This window comes from Primulina tabacum, chromosome 6, assembly GCF_025594145.1.
Source record: "Primulina tabacum isolate GXHZ01 chromosome 6, ASM2559414v2, whole genome shotgun sequence".
Classification (NCBI taxonomy): Eukaryota; Viridiplantae; Streptophyta; class Magnoliopsida; order Lamiales; family Gesneriaceae; genus Primulina; species Primulina tabacum.
The window spans coordinates 36,853,286-36,872,365 of NC_134555.1; the positions used below are offsets into that span (position 1 = coordinate 36,853,286).

Here is a 19,080-nt window from a genome sequence, read left to right on the forward strand (position 1 = left end):
GAATTATCCAGTCAACCTTTAGAAAATCTTAGTATTCTAAAATTAAAAATACTATCATGATAAAACTGAAATCTTGGATTTTACATCAATGGTGACTCCTTCTTGAAGTTACTGTTAGGATTTTGATATGTTCTATAACTTTTATTCAAGAATCTTGAGAATTTCTTGATGAACAGTGACATAACATCATTGCTGATATGTTCAACAGTCTTCTCTGGTACTGGGTCAACAATGGTCATGGCAAGGGCCTTGATTGAATGATTTGAGGTAGATTCTTCTCCGCTTCTAGTTTCTAATTCAAACTCGTATGCCTTTAGATCGACAAAAAAGTCATGCAATTCCACTTTAAGATCATTTGATTCTTTTATTGAAGTTATTTTCACATATCATTTTCTTGGAAGATCTTTTATAACTTTTAATGTAACTTCCCCGTTGATGTACTCTTTTCCAAGACCTCGGAACTCGATTATAGTGCTACTTATTCTCTCGTCAAAGTCCTTTAAAGATTATTCTGAATTCATCTTGAGTTTTTGAATTTCTATACGGCTACTGTGAGTTTGTTTTATTTTGTCTTATCATTTCTCTCATAGAGCTGAATCAGGTTGTCTCATATTTATTTCGCAGTAGAACACATCTTTGTCCTACAAAATGTGCTTTTGTCAAAAATCTTGTATAATATATCTTTTGTCACATTATCTAGGTTTTTGTCATCAGTGGTCCATTTTGATCGTGGTTTTTCTAGTATTTGTGGTGCACCATGTGTAATTGGCTAATGCAATGTGATTTTGAATAGTCTGTCATTAATTAATAATTCTTAATATTTTTAGAGTGTGTTTGGATCGATGTACATTCAAATGTTTTTTGTTGTTTAGAAAAATAATACCATAAACTTCAAATTTACCGTGTTTATATAGTATTTCTTGTTGATTAAAACTGATTTCAAGTTCACCTAGTCACAAACTTATTTAAAATTCATTTTATTTATATCAATATGTATAAATAATAAGATATAAAAATTATAATAGAAATCAATTGAAATCCAGCCATCCAAACGTAAGCCAACTATTATAACCAAAAGAACAAAATTTGTTGAACTGTTAACGGGGCATTTGCAAATATGGCCTCCCCACAACAAAATTTTAAGGTCAAAGGCCTCATATAGTTTTTTTTGGTCAATAAGCCTTCCTATAATTAAATTTAATCAAAATATTAATTAATAGTTAATCTAAATATTAATTAATAGGGTTTGTGGCCAATTGAGAAACACCACCCAAATCAACGTAAGGTTCTCATCTCTCTCTTCCTCTCTTCTCTTCATTTCTTCCTTCCATCGCATCTTGCCCATTTTTCTCCCATTTTTATCATTCTCCATCTTCATTTCATTTCTAACTTTTTTAACCTCTTCATTTTCTCTTCTTCAAAAAATATAAATTAGAATCAAAGATTAATAACATTTTCATTCTTATGCAATACGTGTTTTCATAGGATCATTGGAATATTAGTATAAGGTATTTTATTTGGGCATTTATGTTTTCATGTGTGTGGATTATCAGCTACTCAAGTAATTTGATTTCTCATTCAGTTTGTTAAAACATTTATTTCAGTCGGTTAAATTATATATTTCAGTTGGTCAATAGCATTCATTCGGTCGGTTAAATCATATATTACAGTCGGTCGGTCGGTTAAATCATATATCACAGTCGCTTAATGTCATTCAGTCAGTCGGTTCATATTCAGTAGGTTGAAACATTTATTTCCGTAGGTTAAGTTATGCATTGCAGTCGGCCAATATCATTCAATCAGTCGATTATAGTTATATATTTCCAACTCCCTTACATCCATTATTTATATTTTTTTTCAGATTGTGTGGACAACGATATGATTCAAATCTTAATTAATTTTGATGATGAATGGAAGGTTGACGGTGAACATAAATATTCATGATGTGATGGAAGTAATTCAGGATGACATTCTATATCTATTGATGATAGTAATGTAAGTATTGAAGATGTTGAAGATGCAATTTTTGAGACACTTCATTTGGATAGACATGATATGGTATTGAAGCTAAGTTACTTGCCGAAATTTGAGGCATGTAATCCAAGGCCAATATATATAAAAAGCTCAAGAGCATTGACAACATATTTGTCTTTTGGCATTTCAAATGTTAGACCTTTACTTCATGTTGAATTATCAAAACAAGTGGCTTTGAAACAAGTTATGAAAAAACTGACAATGCTAAAGATCTTGAAGTTTGTAGAGATCATAATGATGAGATGGATGACAATTGTGAAACTGAAGTATATGGTGGTAACGAGAGAACATATGATGAATATTTTGATGGAGTATTTTTTGAAAATGACTTAGACAAAAATGAAATGAATGAGCATGAGAATGAGGTGGATGAAACAACAAGTATTGATAATGTGGTAACAGAAATTGTTGAGAATGAATTTGTTGTGAATGAAGAGAATCATGTTGAAGAGCTTACATTGTGTACAACTCATAATCCACAAGTTGAATTTTCTTATCCTGAACAAGATGTGCAAGATTCTACATTATTAGCCACAGTAGGAGATGCTGAAGGGAATGTGACTTATTCTTTTAATGATTTGTCTAATGTTTTTGTCGGTCAAGAGTTTGAGAGTAAAGATGAATTTCAAACAGAATTGTTTAAATGCGTCCTCCTTTGAAATAGATGTCCGAAAATCCAACAAAAAAATTTATGATGTTAGATGTGTTACACCGAGTTGCAGTTGAAAAACACGTGCATCGCAAATAGAGAATTTATCACAATTCTGTATATGTGTTTATCATAACACACATACTTGTAACCTTTCATATCGGAGGAAAATGCATCGACAAGCAACATCAGACTTTGTAGCAAAGATTTTGGTTGAAAATTTTAAAGGACAACTCATTTTGCCTGAACCAAAAACCATAATTACAATGATGCAAAATAAAAGTGTTGAAATTAGTTACTTCAAAACATGGAGGAGAATACAACTTGCTTTGGATAAGTTGGCAGTCCTAAAGAGAGTTATCGAATTGTGCCTTATATTTGTACATGATTGAACAAGTGAACAGAGGCTTGAAAACTGATTTGGTGACACATTCAACAGGTAGATTTAAATATATGTTTCTAGCATACGAGACATGCATTGATGGATTTCATAGAATGAGAAAAGTTATAAGAGACAGACTGATGTGTAGACGAGTTGTTCAATTTTTTGTATTGATGGATTTAAATATGCATTGATGGATTTAAATATATCTGCCGAAAAAAATGCCCTAAGAGACAGACTGATGTGTAGACGAGTTGTTCAATTTTTTGTTTACGATGTTGTATTTGCATGTTGATTAGTTTTTTGTCAAGTTTGTTGTTTGAACAGGTTGTGCATGCAGATATAATTTGAATTGTCATTTACTGGTTTAATGCATATATATTCAGTCAGTTCAATGTGTTTAATCAATCGGTTACTGTATGTAGTTCAGTCAGTTCAATGTGTTTCAGACTGATGCGTATTAGTTTTTATCAAGTTTGTTGTATGAACATGTTGTGCATGCATATATAATTTGAATGGTCATTTAGTGGTTTAATGCATATATATTCGGTCTGTTCAATGTGTTTAATCAGTCGGTTAAACGTATATATATATCTGTTGATTCAATGTTTTTAATCAGTCTGTTGCTGAATATATTTCAGTCGGTTCAAATGCAAATATATTTCAGTGTTTAATCATTCAGTTAATGCATATATTTCAATAAGTTCAATGTGTTCAATCAGTCAGTTAATACAAATATATCAGTCGGTTCAAAGTGTCTAAAATCAGTTGGTTTAAAAGCATACATTTCAATTAACGTATAGCGTTTCAGTGGGATACACTCTTTATTTCGGTTGGTTATACCATACATTGCAGTCGGTTATACCATGTATTTCAGTCACTTCAGCGTGTTTAATCATTTGGTTAATGTAAATATATCAGTTGGTCAAATGTAAAATCGGTCTGCTAATGAAAATATATCGGTCGGTTAATGCAAGAATATCAGTCGGTTAATGAACATAGTTACTAAATCAATCGGTATATGGCTAAATATCATATAACTCTAATAGTTTATCTGATAGTCAGTATAATCGTGGGTTACACTGTTCGAAGACTTACCGTTTTTTGCTTTTTTGCTCAACACAACTTCTTTTTTCTTCAAATCAAGCTTCAAATCACAAACAGCTCCTTTGAAAGCTATTGTACCCCAAGGGTACTTATTAAAAACATCAAAATCATCAATCAGGCTAAAAATCTCTTTATCAACTTGAGGATTCTTAACTGGAGCCATAGGCCATAGTACACCACAGCCGAAGTACAAACAAGCCATCTTCACTCTCTCTATACTCAACAACTCATCCACACTTTTCAAATCCTTCAACTTCATTTCAATTTCCTTCACAGATAATTTATCACTACCTTGAAAATATCTATCACAAAAGTCTGAAACTTCTACTATTTCATCAGAAAAATTATCAGAACAATCCAACCCTGTTATCAATGCATACTCCATTCTAGAAAACCTGACTGGTCTATCATTTACAACAAACCACATTTCATCATCGTCTGTTGCATACACTTGTCTCATCACCATAAACCATAAAATCTGACTAGATAAATTATAATCCGCAACATACTTAATCATATTGCCAAATTGTGTGTTTTCAATCATGAAGCCATGTCCTGCTCATTCAAGCAATAAATTCACTGACATTTTTATATTTGGAATGTACACTTAACTTGCAACTAAAATACTTCTCATCTGATAGTTGAGATTGAAGATTAACCTGAAAAAAAAAATTAATCAAGTCAACTAGTAGTATCAATAAATTAAATACTCAATTATGTGAAATTCATGAAATTTATATGAAATTTAAAGAGCAATACAAAAAATAATTTTTTTCAAAACAAAAATGAACATACCCAAATCTTTTGTTCAACCATCTCCGACATTCTTCGTTCTACCAACAAGAAGTTTCAAGGAGAAGAGATCTTGATCGAAAAAAATAATCAACTTCAAAATTCATAGATTACATGAAATCTTTGATATTAAAAGATTGAGACAAAGTCAATCAATAATATCAATAACTCAATCATTTCAATCTACATACATGCTTATTGGTTATTTCATTAACAAACTGAATATGTTAAAATTCATGAAATTTCTAAAGCAATAATGAACATACCTAAATCTTGTGTGCAACCATCTCCGATTTTTTTCTCCTTTAGGAATTTCAGTTGGTTGATGCCTTTAGTTGGATATAGACATGGATAGTATACTTAATCCATCCAAAAACTGAAATAACAAAATTTCATTAAATTTATGAAAGTTGTTCCAATAACAAAATAATTATGATATACTTAATAACAATATGTAAACTTTTGTTTTAAATCATTATTTAACTAATATGAATTGCTATTGATACTGTATCAAGTTCATTATCTCTTATAGTATCCATTCTCTCTTATTTCTTCTTTTTTGGAGCTGTCAAGTTCAAATTGAGAAATTTATGAACCCAATCACCTCAGCAACTCATCAAACGTGTTATGAAATATTTTTTTCTTACTAACTCAAAACCACTCACTATTAAAAAAATCGCCACCTAAATAATCGAATCATCAAAAAACAGAAAGAACATAATTCAATATCAATGCAACATGCTTTCTTTGCTGTCTCACTTCCTAAAAATTCTCAATCAACACCGAAAAATAAATAGTGCTTGTCTCATAATTATAAAATAATATACAAATAAAGCATATGCCTAATTTATTTAAATATATCTTTTTCTACAATCTTGTAGAATATCCTAACAAATCAAATATTTGTGAGATAAAAAATATCACAACAGAACAAACGAGATATTTATGCAATACAATGCGTACAAGTAGCTTTTTGTGCGGCTGCCTGTGGTTATGATTGCAGCAGAATAAAGAAAATTAGCTGAGGCAAAGCAACATAGAAAGATAGAGAACATGCAAGATTATAAATCATGGGACATGGGATTTGGACCTGAAACAATCTGGCAAAGGAGGCAGCCGCAATGGTTTGGTGTCATCTTTGGCGGGCCTGAAGAAGGGTTTCTTTACTTCCTAGAAATGGCAGCAGAGGAAGATGAAGGAAGATGAAATGGTCGAGAACGAATGGAACGAGAAGAGGGGCTGGGGAGGGGATTACCGATTAAGTGATACTGATTAAGTGATATATTAGGTTTTTTATTATTTAAAATAATAATTTAAATAGGGACAAGAATGACATTTATAGTGAGATGACTATTTTCGTAAATAACTTTTTGATGGAGTCTATTTTCCTAAATTTTCCCCCAAATATTTTGTGTAACCATCTCTGATATTCTTTCTTTTATCAACAAAAAGTTTCAAAGAGAAGAGATCTTGATAAAAAAAAAGTTTAAAATCAACTTCAAAATTGACGGAGGAAATGAAATATTTGATATAAAAGAAGTTGAAAGGTTAGGAAATTCATCTCCTGCAAGATTCCAATTAATCCATAAACAAATAAAATAAAAAACGGAATAACCATATATTATCTATCAAGTGTTTCGAAGTTCAAGCTTCTATCTATCACCATTAATGGATGCATTTAGCTCCTAACATTTTCTGAAGCATTATGATGGTGAGGTAGGAAAACATATATGTAAATTTAACATTGTAAATTCTCAAATAATTTCAACTTTAACTCACTAGCCCAATAGATGTTTAAAATTATTTAACGCAAACATTCATTTCAAAAATGACAAGCAGTAGCTAAACTATTTTTCTCTTTTTCAAATGATGATATTTTTTTTGGATAAATGAGGAAGATATTAGAATAATAAATTTTGAACAGATTTCTAACACAAAAAGATCACAACTATGCAACAAAAATGAGAGTTTGACCTAGTGTTTACCATTCAAATATATGGTTTATGACTGAAGAATTCACAAGCAATCGAGAAATCAATCTGCCCAATCCATCGTCTTCTGTGCTTTTGAGAAGAAAGGAAAGTCTAAGAAAAAAACTGAGAAAACTGGCACGTCTGTTGAAGGGAATGTGAGTTGTTGAAGCAAGGGGAAGAGATCTTCTATTTAAGCGTTTAAAATTATTACTTAAATAATGGTTTTAAATTAGTTAAGAAAAAGATAAATTGGGAATTTGACAAACAAGAGTCTGGAGGTTTATTTTTCTAAATTTTTCACTGTTCACACAATAACTGGTTCTTTACTGATGTACTACAGTCTCCGAAAACCTTCGGCCACCGCGCATGGCGGCGATTACTAGTCGCTTCCTCCCCCTTCGCCTTAATACCCACCCCGTTTTCCGAACTATTCCGCACCACTTCTCCACGCCCTCGCCCTCTGATCCTTCCATTCCTCCGGCTGAATGTCAAACGCAACCCTCATTTTCCTCAAATTTCGAACAAGTAAAAGCCAGTCTCCGACAACAACAGCCCAAAAACCGCCCTCGTACCCTCCGTGGACGCGTCCCCTTCTTTGACCCTACTACTACGCAAGCACCGGCTTCTAAAATCGCCCCCTTAGAAGAGATCCGCCACAAGCTCGCTGAGTTCCGCCTCCGCTCCTTCGCCCCTCCCCCATCTGGCTCTTCCGGGAAGTTCATCTCATTCCAGGAGCTCTACAAAAGAAACGTTATTTCCACCCCATACGACTCAGAGAAAACGTTTGTGGGTCCAGCGGCTGGTGGCAAGCTCTCGTACGGTGCCATTCGCGAGAGCCTCCGTCAGTTGCGTGCTCCAGCTCCTGAAAACAGAAATGATTCCACCGGAAAGGCCATTGATCCGATGTCATTAGCTAGGTTGAAGGATAACTTCAAGCTTCAAGCTTCAGGAAGCGTGGCCGATTCACCTACAATTACGGTTGGGAGCAGTCGGTTACCCTCGTCCATTTTTGGGACTGGGAAAGAGAATGATGGGAATGATACAGGGATGGAGCTTGTAAAGTTGTATGATTATTCGGAGCTGGGGATGAAGCTGGGGTTGTTGAGGCCAGAGAAGAGGAAGGGGAAGTGGTTTTCACTACAGGAGTTGAATGAGAGGCTTGTCAAGTTGAGGAAGATCGAGGAGGAGGAGAAAGAGTTGATGGTACAGGGTGTCACTTTTAAGGACTTGAGGGAGTGTTTGTTGAAGGCGCGGCTTTCTGTTGATGAGAAAGCAAGGAAGAAAACAAGTATGTTTTGCTTTGTCTGCTCATATATGTTATAATTGGTGAAATGCCTGAGTTTTCATGAGATAGTGCCTATAAATTCACCAACTGGAACTTGGGAGGCCATATAGAAGAATGGAACAAGAGTAGAATAAGGGACTTAGGGAGAATGTGGCAATTTTCAAAATCAAAGAATCACAATGCAATGGCATATTTGTATGTGATATTATTTTTAGTGAGCATGATATTGGTGATGATTTCATGGAATTTTTTTTAACTTTTAGAATTAGAATGTTAGGCGAGTGAGGTAGATTCTTTTGGGCTACGATCTACATTATTGATTTTTACATAGATTAAATAAAAAGATAGTAAAGCAAGTAAAAGTGAGATAAAATAAAATCGACAAATTCATTGAGATTCGAGGAAACGTATATGCCCATGCCCAACTTCAATGGTTCTTGCTCCGGTATTCAACGTCCGATACAGATCCGCAAGATTTTGATTGTTGAATAACTTGAAGCTCAACTTCTCACAAGCATACTCTTTATGAACAACCTTTCTTTGGTAATAACATCTCAAAAACTCAAGCAACAATATGTACAGCGAAGGAATTCAAGACAAAATCAAGAGTTCATATGAGCTTTGATGGATGCTTTGTTACCTGAATTGATGATGGACAACGCTGCCAAAAACCTCTATTTATAGTGTTAGGCCAAGGAAAGAGACTCCAACCATCCAATCTATCGTCTCATGATCGAATGCACGGTTTTGTTGGATACCAGATGTCAGACGACTCTGATCATAGGAACTGTTGTCTGTTTTTGTAACCATGCGTTAAATAGCTTCACTTGATTGTAGAAACTTAGAAACAACCGAATCCGGATGTGCATATGAAGGACATGTCTGGTAATGCAGAACAGGTGTCTGATATTTTTACTTGATATCCGTCTGGTTGCCATTTCCTTGATATGAATGATTTGATGCACAAACAGATATTCATTCAGGAAAAACCGTAATTCAGTATGGGCTAATGATCTTTAAGAACAAGATGTTTGGTGTGAACCTTAGAGTACACTGCCTAGCAGGCTAGCGCAAATTTGAAAAGGCGATTAAAGTATGAGAACTAATATTTGGTCCCTGAAACTGAAGCCTGGTTTCAGATAACAGTCGATGCTCGATGGAATGCTGAAGAAACTTGAAAAGGATGTTCCTATGGAAAGCAATTACTGTTTTTGCGCTCTTCTAAAATCATGCTGGCACTCTCTACCATGTAACTTAACTACGTGCGGCTTTGACTGAACACGGAAGCCGGATGGATAACTGTTCTTGTTAAATTCTGGAAATAACTAGCTTTCTTTTGCTGTTGGTTGTTTTGATTCATGCATTTGATTGCACAATTGGGACATATTTAGTAATGAATCTGCAAGTTTTGAGATTGTAAAGATTAAATGTGCTTTAGGCTCAGCATAAATTTTATAATTGATTTTATCATTTGTTGGGATAATGATGGAATCCAATCCACTGCTTGAACATTAGGTTCTAGCTTCTGTTTGCGTTTTTCAAAGCTTTGTAACAATTTTATTTTGGTGAAGTTTCAAATTAATGAAGCAAGAATGCATTTGGATTTGATGTTATGTATGTGGGAGCCTAGGTAAATTGCAAAATATCCGACCAGAGTGGAACAAAAACGACATGATCTTAATTTACTGTTTGTGTTTATATGTTTGTACATCTGCGATTAACATCTGATTATGGAATTAAAGCATACACCTTTTAGAATTATATGGATGTTAGCATCATTGAAGCGCACATCTTTTGATTTTTATTGAATATACAGTGCAACAAAAAACTTGGGCTTAAACGCAAGAAATTCTATCGTAGAATCGTAAATACTTTTAAATGCTTCTATATGCTCAATATCTATTGTGTATTTGCAGTGCTGAGACTTGATATTTTGGGCAGCCTAGGCGAAACACAGAGCTTCATTGACTCGCCTCCAAAAGAATATTTAGTCGAGAAGGCAAGTCTTGCTATTTTGTTTTAATCACGTTTTTTTAGGCCATTTTTCTGAGTAACATGTCTAGTCTTGCTCCCTTACCTTCTATGGCAGCATTCTTTTTATGGAAATATAAAATCTGCATTTTGTAGGAGTGATGGTATAATATCAGCGAGATTATAATTTATAAAAGTGTAAAAAGCACGATGCAATTAGTTAAGAAAGAAATAGACAATTAATAATTTGTTTGGTATATAATTATTCAAATTTCAGTCTATGCCTTATGGATTCGTGTTTCCTGGTCTGTTCATCGTCAACACAATCTTTTTACCTCCTTTCATGTGCCATAATTTTTAGTTTCTGTTGCCTTAGGGCATGTTTGGTAGAAGGGAATGAAGTGAGAATTGAATGACATTCTATCTCATTGTTTACACCTATGATCGGTATGACATTGGAATGAGAATGTCCATTCCCATGGGACTGTTCACACCCCTCATTTTCTATATGTATAATGTTTTCCTAATTTAGCTTAACTAGTATAAATCTATATATTAATAATAATAATAATATTTTATTAAAATTATAATTATAAAAATTAAAATACCAAAATAATAATTATGAAAATATTAATATTATCAAACAAATCAATATATTTATTTTATATATATAAAATGATGATGATAATATTAATAATTAAAATAATAACTTAATGATTACATAAAAATATATAATAAAATATAATAATTATTAAATAATAATAATTATAATATTTTATTGAAGGACAATCATTTAATAAATAAAATACTACTTTTAAAAATAAAATTAAGGTCAATAGTTATATTAGTTTCAAGACAACGATAATTTTATAATAATTAATAGAGTATCAATATTTGTAATTTTATTATTTTTTAATAATAATAATAAACAACATTTTTGTGTATTTTGAAATTTAATCAAGAAATTATTTGACAATTAAAAATAAATTAATTCCATTAATTTTTCTTTTTTTTGTACCAATCATCTGAATGGAATAAACTTCTCATTCCATTCCTATTCTCATTTCATTTCAAAGTTGATTCCATTCCTATCTTATTCCATTCCAGTATACCAATCATGGCTTAAATGGATTATTTATGTTAATTCGTTAATGGACGCATTTACTTCCTTAAAAAATCTGTTCCCCTTTTATTGTGAGTATTAGAGTCTCCCTGCACGCATTGCATGATTGTAAAGTCATTTTTTTATAGCTAATTTTATTTTTTGTACAAGTACTCTTGTTAAAAATATTAGGAAATAAATTTGTAAAATGCAATATCAAATTTAAAGTCTTCTGATTTTAATAAGTTTTTTAATATTTTTTTTACATAAAGTTGATTTGTTGTGCCAAAAAATCGGGGTATTTTGGAGATGGAGAAAAAATACTATGATACTAATTTGTCTTTATTAAGCTCAAACTTAATATATAGTATAAGAATTATACCAAGTGTTGGATGCACACTGAACGTAAATACATAAACTTGATTCTCTTCAATATAAATGCATGCACTATATTGTGGATTATTTTTCAACATTACCTTTTATATTTTCTGTCTTATTTACAGGTGCAAATGTATGGAGTGGAACCAAATTCAATATAAATTTTTTTAGCTGACTTGAGACTCAAAAAAATAAACTAATTTTGGCTCGTGGTTAACTCAAAGTTCAAATTGTTTGCTTCGAACCTAATTATTGAGCTCTATCAGTAATTACTTCAACTTTGTGTCGACTTTGTTAGCTTGTTTAATTTTGAATGGTTTATAAAATTAATGAATATATTAAAGTTTATGAGTGGTTTGGAGCTATCGAACAAAATAATTGGGACTTGAAAGCTCTGTTCAAGTTTGTTAATTTGAAACATTATTGAGCAAACATGGAAAAAGTATACAAGCCGGCTCTATTCATTTGCACCTCATAATTGATGATTCTTGGTTATAAATTATTGCCTTAAAAAATATGCCCCACCTTTTTCTGTGACATTGTTTGTTAGTATTCTACGAAGTTGGATGCCGCACTTCTTGCTTCTTATACTTAATATTCTTCATGTGGTGTGCAGTATTTTCATCCTGACAATATGTCGGCTTCTGATAAACTAAAATTGGAGCTTGAAAAAGTCAGAGCTGAATTTAAAACATCCGAATCAGATTGTGGTTCTGCTCGTGTACAAGGTAAATTGAATGTAGATTTAATAGTTAGGCTGTCGATGTTTTGAGGGAGTATCTTGATAATACTGAATTACACAGAAGAGTTTTCTTTAACGAAAAACTTGTCTTTAAGTAACAAATTGTGTAGCATAAGCAATGGGAATATGGTATTCTGAATTGTTGTTCTTGACTACATTAATCCAATAAAATATAACAGCTGTTGAGAAAACTATAAATGAAAGTCATTTCCTTTGTTCGAGTAATGACTTAAAAAATCTGACTCCTAAATTTATCTAGATAATTAAAGAAGGTTAAGTTTTTAACAACTTTAGTTAGTTACTCACCAAATCAAATAAAACCTCTTGACATTTTCTAGAAAAATGTATATATTTTTAATTGATGGAATTTTTGTTAATGAGAAGTCTGGAGTATATATTGGTAATTTTATACTTGACATACCAATTAGGCGAAAACTCCTTCCTAAGGTGCTCTTGTATAATGTTTTAAGTACAGATAGCTCTGTTGCATACATGCTGTGTGTATTTTAATCAATTATGAATCTAACATGTTATTTTCAATATCAAAATTTATTTGATTGTTATATCTTTAAGTGAAGGATGTCATAAAAAATTAAAATAACAGTGCTAACATTAAATTCTTCTTTAATGGTAATCCCCAATGTCAAGAGAGAGATGTATTTTAGAAAACATAACAGCTATACTAAAGATACGATAAGTGGTGGTTTTTAATATATAGTACAGATGGATACTGCAGCTTAGATCGATAAAATTTCATCGAAGGTTTACATACCTAAACACATCATCGAAGGTTTCTTGAATGATAAGGTCAAGGCTTGACTGATTGTGAAATGGTGATGGTACAAATGGAGAAGAGCGGCAGGGTGCGATTGTGGTTTTGGAGAGTGTGATTGTGGTTTTGGAGAAAGGTTGTTTTGGATGATAGAGAATGACTTGTCATTCACACATGTCGTTTTTTTTTACTTTTGGAGAACGGTTGGTTTTGGATGATAGAGAACGACTTGTCATTAACGGATGTCGTGTATTTTTACCATCAGCCGTGTCGTTGGAGTTTGTCATCACCCATGCTGTGTTTTGATTTCATTAGCTCTCTTCTAATACAATATTCCTTTTGCTGCAGTTGCTCAACTCACCACAAAGATCAAGCATCTGTCAACTGTTCTGCATAAAAAGGTTAGATCGCCAATGAATGTCCCGTCTCTTTTGAAGCTTAGAATCAAACATCTCGAGTTTTCGCTGAACAGTTTCCTATCTCCTATACCGTGTTGTAAAACGCAATATTGTAGGATAAGCATTCTCGGAAGGGCATCCAAGCTATGGTTCAAAGGAGGAAGAAACTGTTGAAATACCTCCGACGAACTGACTGGGATTCTTACAGCATGGTTCTTTCAAAGCTTAGTTTACGGGACAACCCAGATACAAAAGCCTAGGTTATTTTGTAATTTAGACAGTGTTCTAAAAAGCGGTAGGCAATAGGCGGGCGGTTACCTACCGCCTAGGCGACGAGGCGGGGCCTAGGCGGTTGTCTAGGCGGTTTTTTTTAAAGCTTAAATTCATTAAGTGGTTCATGAGTATTATGTTTGTATATGAAATATATATTATTATAAAATTTAAAATTGTAATAATAAATATATATTAATAAATTTTTATATATGAATCATCCATATCAGTTTACTACTTTACAAGTACAATGAAAATTAAATTTGTTCAACATTTTTTCCAACATAATATATTGATATTAAACGTAAACATCTAACTCTTCTAGTTCATCTTCATATTTTTCCAATATTTCTTCTGTATCGGATTCAAACTCAAAATCCATGGTTTTTTCCTCATCTTCATCCGATACAAATTCTTCTTCGTGAAGTTCCCTTACATCTTCAACATTTGTCTCAACATCTTCATCTCTACCATCAACAATCCATCTTTGTGCCATAGTTGTTTTTTCATAACTTGTTTTTTTTAAGTGTAAACCGCTTAGACGGATTTTTAATTGTAAAATCGTCTAGGCGGCTTGCTCGAGGCGGCGCCCGGACCGCCTATGCGGCCGATTAATATGGTGGCGCCTAGAGGTTTCAACTAGCCTAAAATCGGGGCGGTTTTGAACCGTCCAGCGCCTAGGTGGGGATTTTCAGAACATTGAATTTAGAAAGACTTTTTCTAAGAGTAGATTAAAATTTCCTTGGAAGTTTGATTCCTCTGATGGTTTTGATTTAATCTGTTCCTGTTCCTCATCTTCTTCACACAACATAACAGCTTATTAATTGTAAATATCTTCGTATTTAGAATATGGATTGTAGTAACTAATACTAAGTTTAGATCAACTATTCTAAAGGCCTCTCCAACCCTGCTCCATTCCCAACTGGAAATTAGGGATGATGAACAGTGTTGTTCCAGACATGGAGCAACTTTGTAGCTGCATCAGCTATGGTGCAACACTAATTTATTATTGTTTTTGTTTTTGTTTTACTTTAATTTTTGAGTAGGTCTCTTGTGAGACGGTTTCACGAATCTTTATCTGTGAGACGGGTCAACCATACCGATATTCATAATAAAAAGTAATACTCTTAGCATAAAAAGTAATATTTTTTCATGGATGACCCAAATAAGATATTCGTTTCACAAAATATGACCCGTGAGATCGTTTCACACAAATTTTTTTCTTAATTTTTATGGATATTTTTTTTAAGAAACTTGTATTTTTATGGGTAAATTACTCATAAATCCCCAAACCCAAACTCAACTGTACCCAAACTCCCTACACCTCAAAACCTTTCTTTAAACTCCCTAATACTTTAAAATGGACAAAAATACCCTTATTCCTGTTTTAAGTTTAATTGATCCTCGCGCTTTCCAAATGGTATCAGAGCCAAATGTTGATTTATTTCAAACACAGATTTTATTTTTTTAATAGTAACTAATTGTAAGAGAAGGAGAATTTCGAAAAAATTATGAATCCGAACTTAGGTTCGAGAAAAATAATTTACAAGATTTATTCCAATATTCTGGAATATACACAAGTTAATCTAACTATTGTTAGATATCAGAAGCAGAAAGGGACGCATCAGCACCCTTAGGTAAAATCTCAGGTAAACTTATGATTCAAGCAAATAAGTTTCTGGAGATAGAATCAGACTCCTCTAAGCTCTCTTTAGATCTTAGAGAAATCCAAAAAACAGTACAAAATTATGGCAACATGCTATATTTTGTACCACAACGAGTTGAAGAAATCCTTAAAACCTAGGAAGAAATTCTTGGAATACTAAAGGATATTCAAACAAGAATTCAGAAACTAGAACAACAACCAAGTTCTAGTAAAAGAACTTCAGGAGGTTGATTACCACCATCATTTGGCACCGAACCTTTGTTACATCAACAAGGGAAGGCCCGAGTGGTGTCAAAACCATTGACTGAAGAAGAAAAGATGATCAATCTAATTAAATCTGTCTCAGAAAAGAAATTTATCTGATGACAACTTTAGAAAGGATTGGTCTAGAGGATCTACAAGAGCTTGCAGAATCTTTCGCAAATCTCAAAGTGGTAGATCTAAATATGAACACAGCAGGAGGAGAAATACCTGCTATAACATGGTCATCTTCTCAGGAACCACCAAGGGAAAGTGTGGGATCTCAGAATGTAAACATGAGAGAATCTCAATCTGATTTCCATACTGGTGGAGGATCACACCCTGCGGGAACTAGGACAAGGAGAAATCAAATTCCCTTACACCAAACCCCCTACGGGAAGACTGTTTTAGATTCGATACATCCTTACGGGGTTATGCTTAACCTTGATGTATTAGATTTCAAAAACAGGGAAGATCTCATAGATGACTGGACATCTGCTATGAGAATCGCAGCAGGAACACTTGATCTCAACAAAGAAGGATTCATTAAACTCTTAGAAATGAGTCTTATGGGATCAATGAAAATTTCTTGGGACATGACTTCATTAGAAATGAAGGAGTCAGTCCTGGCCGGAGAATCTCTGAGTGAGATAGCTGGAAAAATGGCTACCCTGTTTAAAGCACAATTTATAGGGGTAGACTATTTTAACAGTCAAGATACAGAGAAGAGGAAGAAATATACTCAAGCTCTGTATAGTTTTGAATTACACGATATATGTTTGATAGATGAATACATTATGTTATTAACTAAATATCGATGGAATTTAGGAGTCGAAGAAGATATAGCTATGCAGCTTTTCTTCGCAAAAATGCCAAGCCCTTGGAGAGAAATGCTTATAAGGGAATACGTACCTGGAAACCCAGATACGTTGGCACGAAGAGCCTCTTTCCTCAAAGGAAAGTTGGCAGAATGGTGCCATATGGCAGCATTACAAAAGAATTACAAACGCTTAAGGGGTATCAACAAAAGAACTCCTTTGTGTTGTAAGGAAAATGATCTTCCAACAATTATTTGAAGTAAACCACAGAAGCATAAGAGGAAAAGTTTTAGGACTCATCCTTATGCACGAAGTGGAAGAAGTTCTTGGAAACCAAGAACTGTATGGTCTAGATAGAAAGCCAGATCTTATAAATATGGACAAAGAAGCGGACCATCAAGGAGTAGGATATCATCTTAAGCATCGAGTACATCTCGAAGCATAGGAAGAACACCTACGAAGAAAACTTTCAGAAGAGCTCATACTCGAGCCAATGAAAGTTTCAAGGATTGCAATTGCTGGACATGTGGAGCAAGAGGTCATATTTCGACCAACTGTCCAGAAAATAAAAAAAGAGGTATTAAACGCTACGATCCTACCCCGGATATTGAAGAAGCAGTTTATTATCAAGATCTTATTCAAGTATACCGATTTGAGGACATTGCCTCAGATGAGAGTATATATGACGAAGAAGAAGTTCTAAGTCAAGAAGGATCCGATGGAGCTGAATCGGAATCTGACTGAGGACGAGGTGTTTCGACACAAAACACATGAAGATTTATCTGGATTTTTCAGTCAGACAACAATATCTCATAATATAGTCCAAAGGATCATGAGAGAAAATCCTAGCCTACAGAGATATCAAGGATTCTCTGCAGGACAGGTAGAAAAGTTCTTAGGAAGTCTTGGCCTAAGAAACAGAAAGCATCATCTAATCTATAAATTTTCTAGAAGGGAAATGGAAATCCCAATGGAACTTACAGGAAATAGAATGGAGATGCAGTTAATTCCTTCCGAAGAAATTAAGGAGGAATTACAAAAACTCAAGATAGAAGTAGCAAGGACTATGTCATGGATTCATATTGGAGCAATCCAAATTATGATAAAGGCTACTTTCAAAGAAGGGATAGATTCACCTATTGATATTGCTATATGCGATAAAAGAATGGGGAATCTACAAGATTCAGTACTGGGAACAATCTCAGGAAATCTCTGTGCAGGAAAGATTGTAGGAGTAATCTATTCAAGGATAGCCTACAACCTGGCAGATCGAGATTTCAGCCGAGCCTTGACATTACATCAGAATTTCAAGGAAAAAAGGTTGATGAAAGAAGGTAATAGGCCATATTCTATTACCTATCAAATTTCATATGCTCTATCTAATACACATCATTCTAAATTGTTTATTAAAAATGAGTTTATTGAAATCCCTGAGATATTCGGAAAAGTTGCTCAGGCAATTTATCCAGAAAGAGTCGAGTTTCTTTTAATACAGGAAACAGATATCCAGATCCAAGACAAACCGATTCTACAAAGGAATCAAAGTCTTAGATTGGAATCAACAAGACTATCCTTTCAAGGAGATAGAATTACAAGTTACAGATGGGGAAAAACGCCTGTCAGAGAAACCCAACAGGAGCCGAAAAGTTTTTCTACAATGGGAAAACTTAGATGCCCAGAAGGGTGGAAGGAAGTCGAAATAGTATTTGATATTACTAAGCAAAGTAATCAATGTCCTTGTAATTCAATATACTATTTGGAACAACCTATGATAGGAACTTACCAAGGACTGATTAATATCGGAGAATTGGAAGTTCATATTCAAGGAATTCCAGGGAAAGAATCAAATCGACTGATTCTTGGACTAGAGTTTCTCGAGGAACATAAACCTTGGAGACGTCTAGAGTATGGAATGGAGTTTATGGCAGAGGATAAGATGTGAAAAATCCAATAACCACAAGTTCATTTTCCATATACATTCCAGTAGGAATGTTGTATGAACAATATAAGTCATAATACTTTGCTGCTTATATTGATTCAGGTGCTGGAATCTGTACAGCAAAAAGAGGTGTTTCTCCAAATAATTTGGAAGAAGAGTTACCAAAGATTGCTGGAAGAGATTTTTCCAGAAGAAACTTAATCTTATTTAAAGGGATTAAGATGACAGAAATCATGATTGGCGGTGCTGGGCAAACACCTTGGTACAAGGTTAAAACACCACCAATCTATTTTCATGATACAGGAGCTGACATATTGTTAGGAAATAATTTCCTACAGATGTTCAAGTCCTATACTCAAGAAAATGAGACTAGAAGATTAGTGTTCAAAACACCATGTGATCACAAAATCGTAGTCCAGAGACTCAGAGAGGCATTTTACAGAAAATTGCAAATCCAGTTTCGCAACAAGCGTGGTGATTCAGGACAACTTTTGAACTCAAAAATGAAGGATTCTAGACGGTTTGGAGAAACAATGCTCCAGTTAAGAGCAGATCAAGTACT

General features: G+C 33.5%; 1 protein-coding gene and 2 long non-coding RNA genes across 4 annotated transcripts; 1 reads left to right on the plus strand and 2 right to left on the minus strand.

Annotated features, from left to right (window-relative positions):
• Positions 1 to 4,757: 4,757 nt before the first annotated feature.
• LOC142548170 (uncharacterized) lies at positions 4,758 to 6,206 on the minus strand. 2 transcript variants are annotated; one of them, XR_012820924.1, is made up of 4 exons: positions 6,055 to 6,206; positions 5,231 to 5,340; positions 4,968 to 5,036; positions 4,758 to 4,831 (listed from the first exon to the last, which is right to left on the minus strand). It is a non-coding gene; the product is annotated as an uncharacterized LOC142548170 (long non-coding RNA). The 2 variants fall into 2 exon arrangements; XR_012820923.1 differs by having other exon boundaries at positions 6,042 to 6,206.
• Positions 6,207 to 7,242: 1,036 nt separating this feature from the next.
• Positions 7,243 to 14,763, plus strand: LOC142549311 (uncharacterized). Its single transcript, XM_075658184.1, has 6 exons — positions 7,243 to 8,225; positions 10,139 to 10,221; positions 12,290 to 12,401; positions 13,536 to 13,588; positions 13,702 to 13,880; positions 14,583 to 14,763. The coding sequence occupies exons 1-5, from the start codon at positions 7,304 to 7,306 to the stop codon at positions 13,843 to 13,845; spliced, it is 1,314 nt and encodes a 437-aa protein (XP_075514299.1). The 5' UTR covers positions 7,243 to 7,303; the 3' UTR covers positions 13,846 to 13,880; positions 14,583 to 14,763.
• LOC142549312 (uncharacterized) lies at positions 14,558 to 14,885 on the minus strand. The gene is made up of 2 exons (XR_012821161.1): positions 14,726 to 14,885; positions 14,558 to 14,689 (listed from the first exon to the last, which is right to left on the minus strand). It is a non-coding gene; the product is annotated as an uncharacterized LOC142549312 (long non-coding RNA).
• Between the last annotated feature and the right edge of the window lie 4,195 nt (positions 14,886 to 19,080).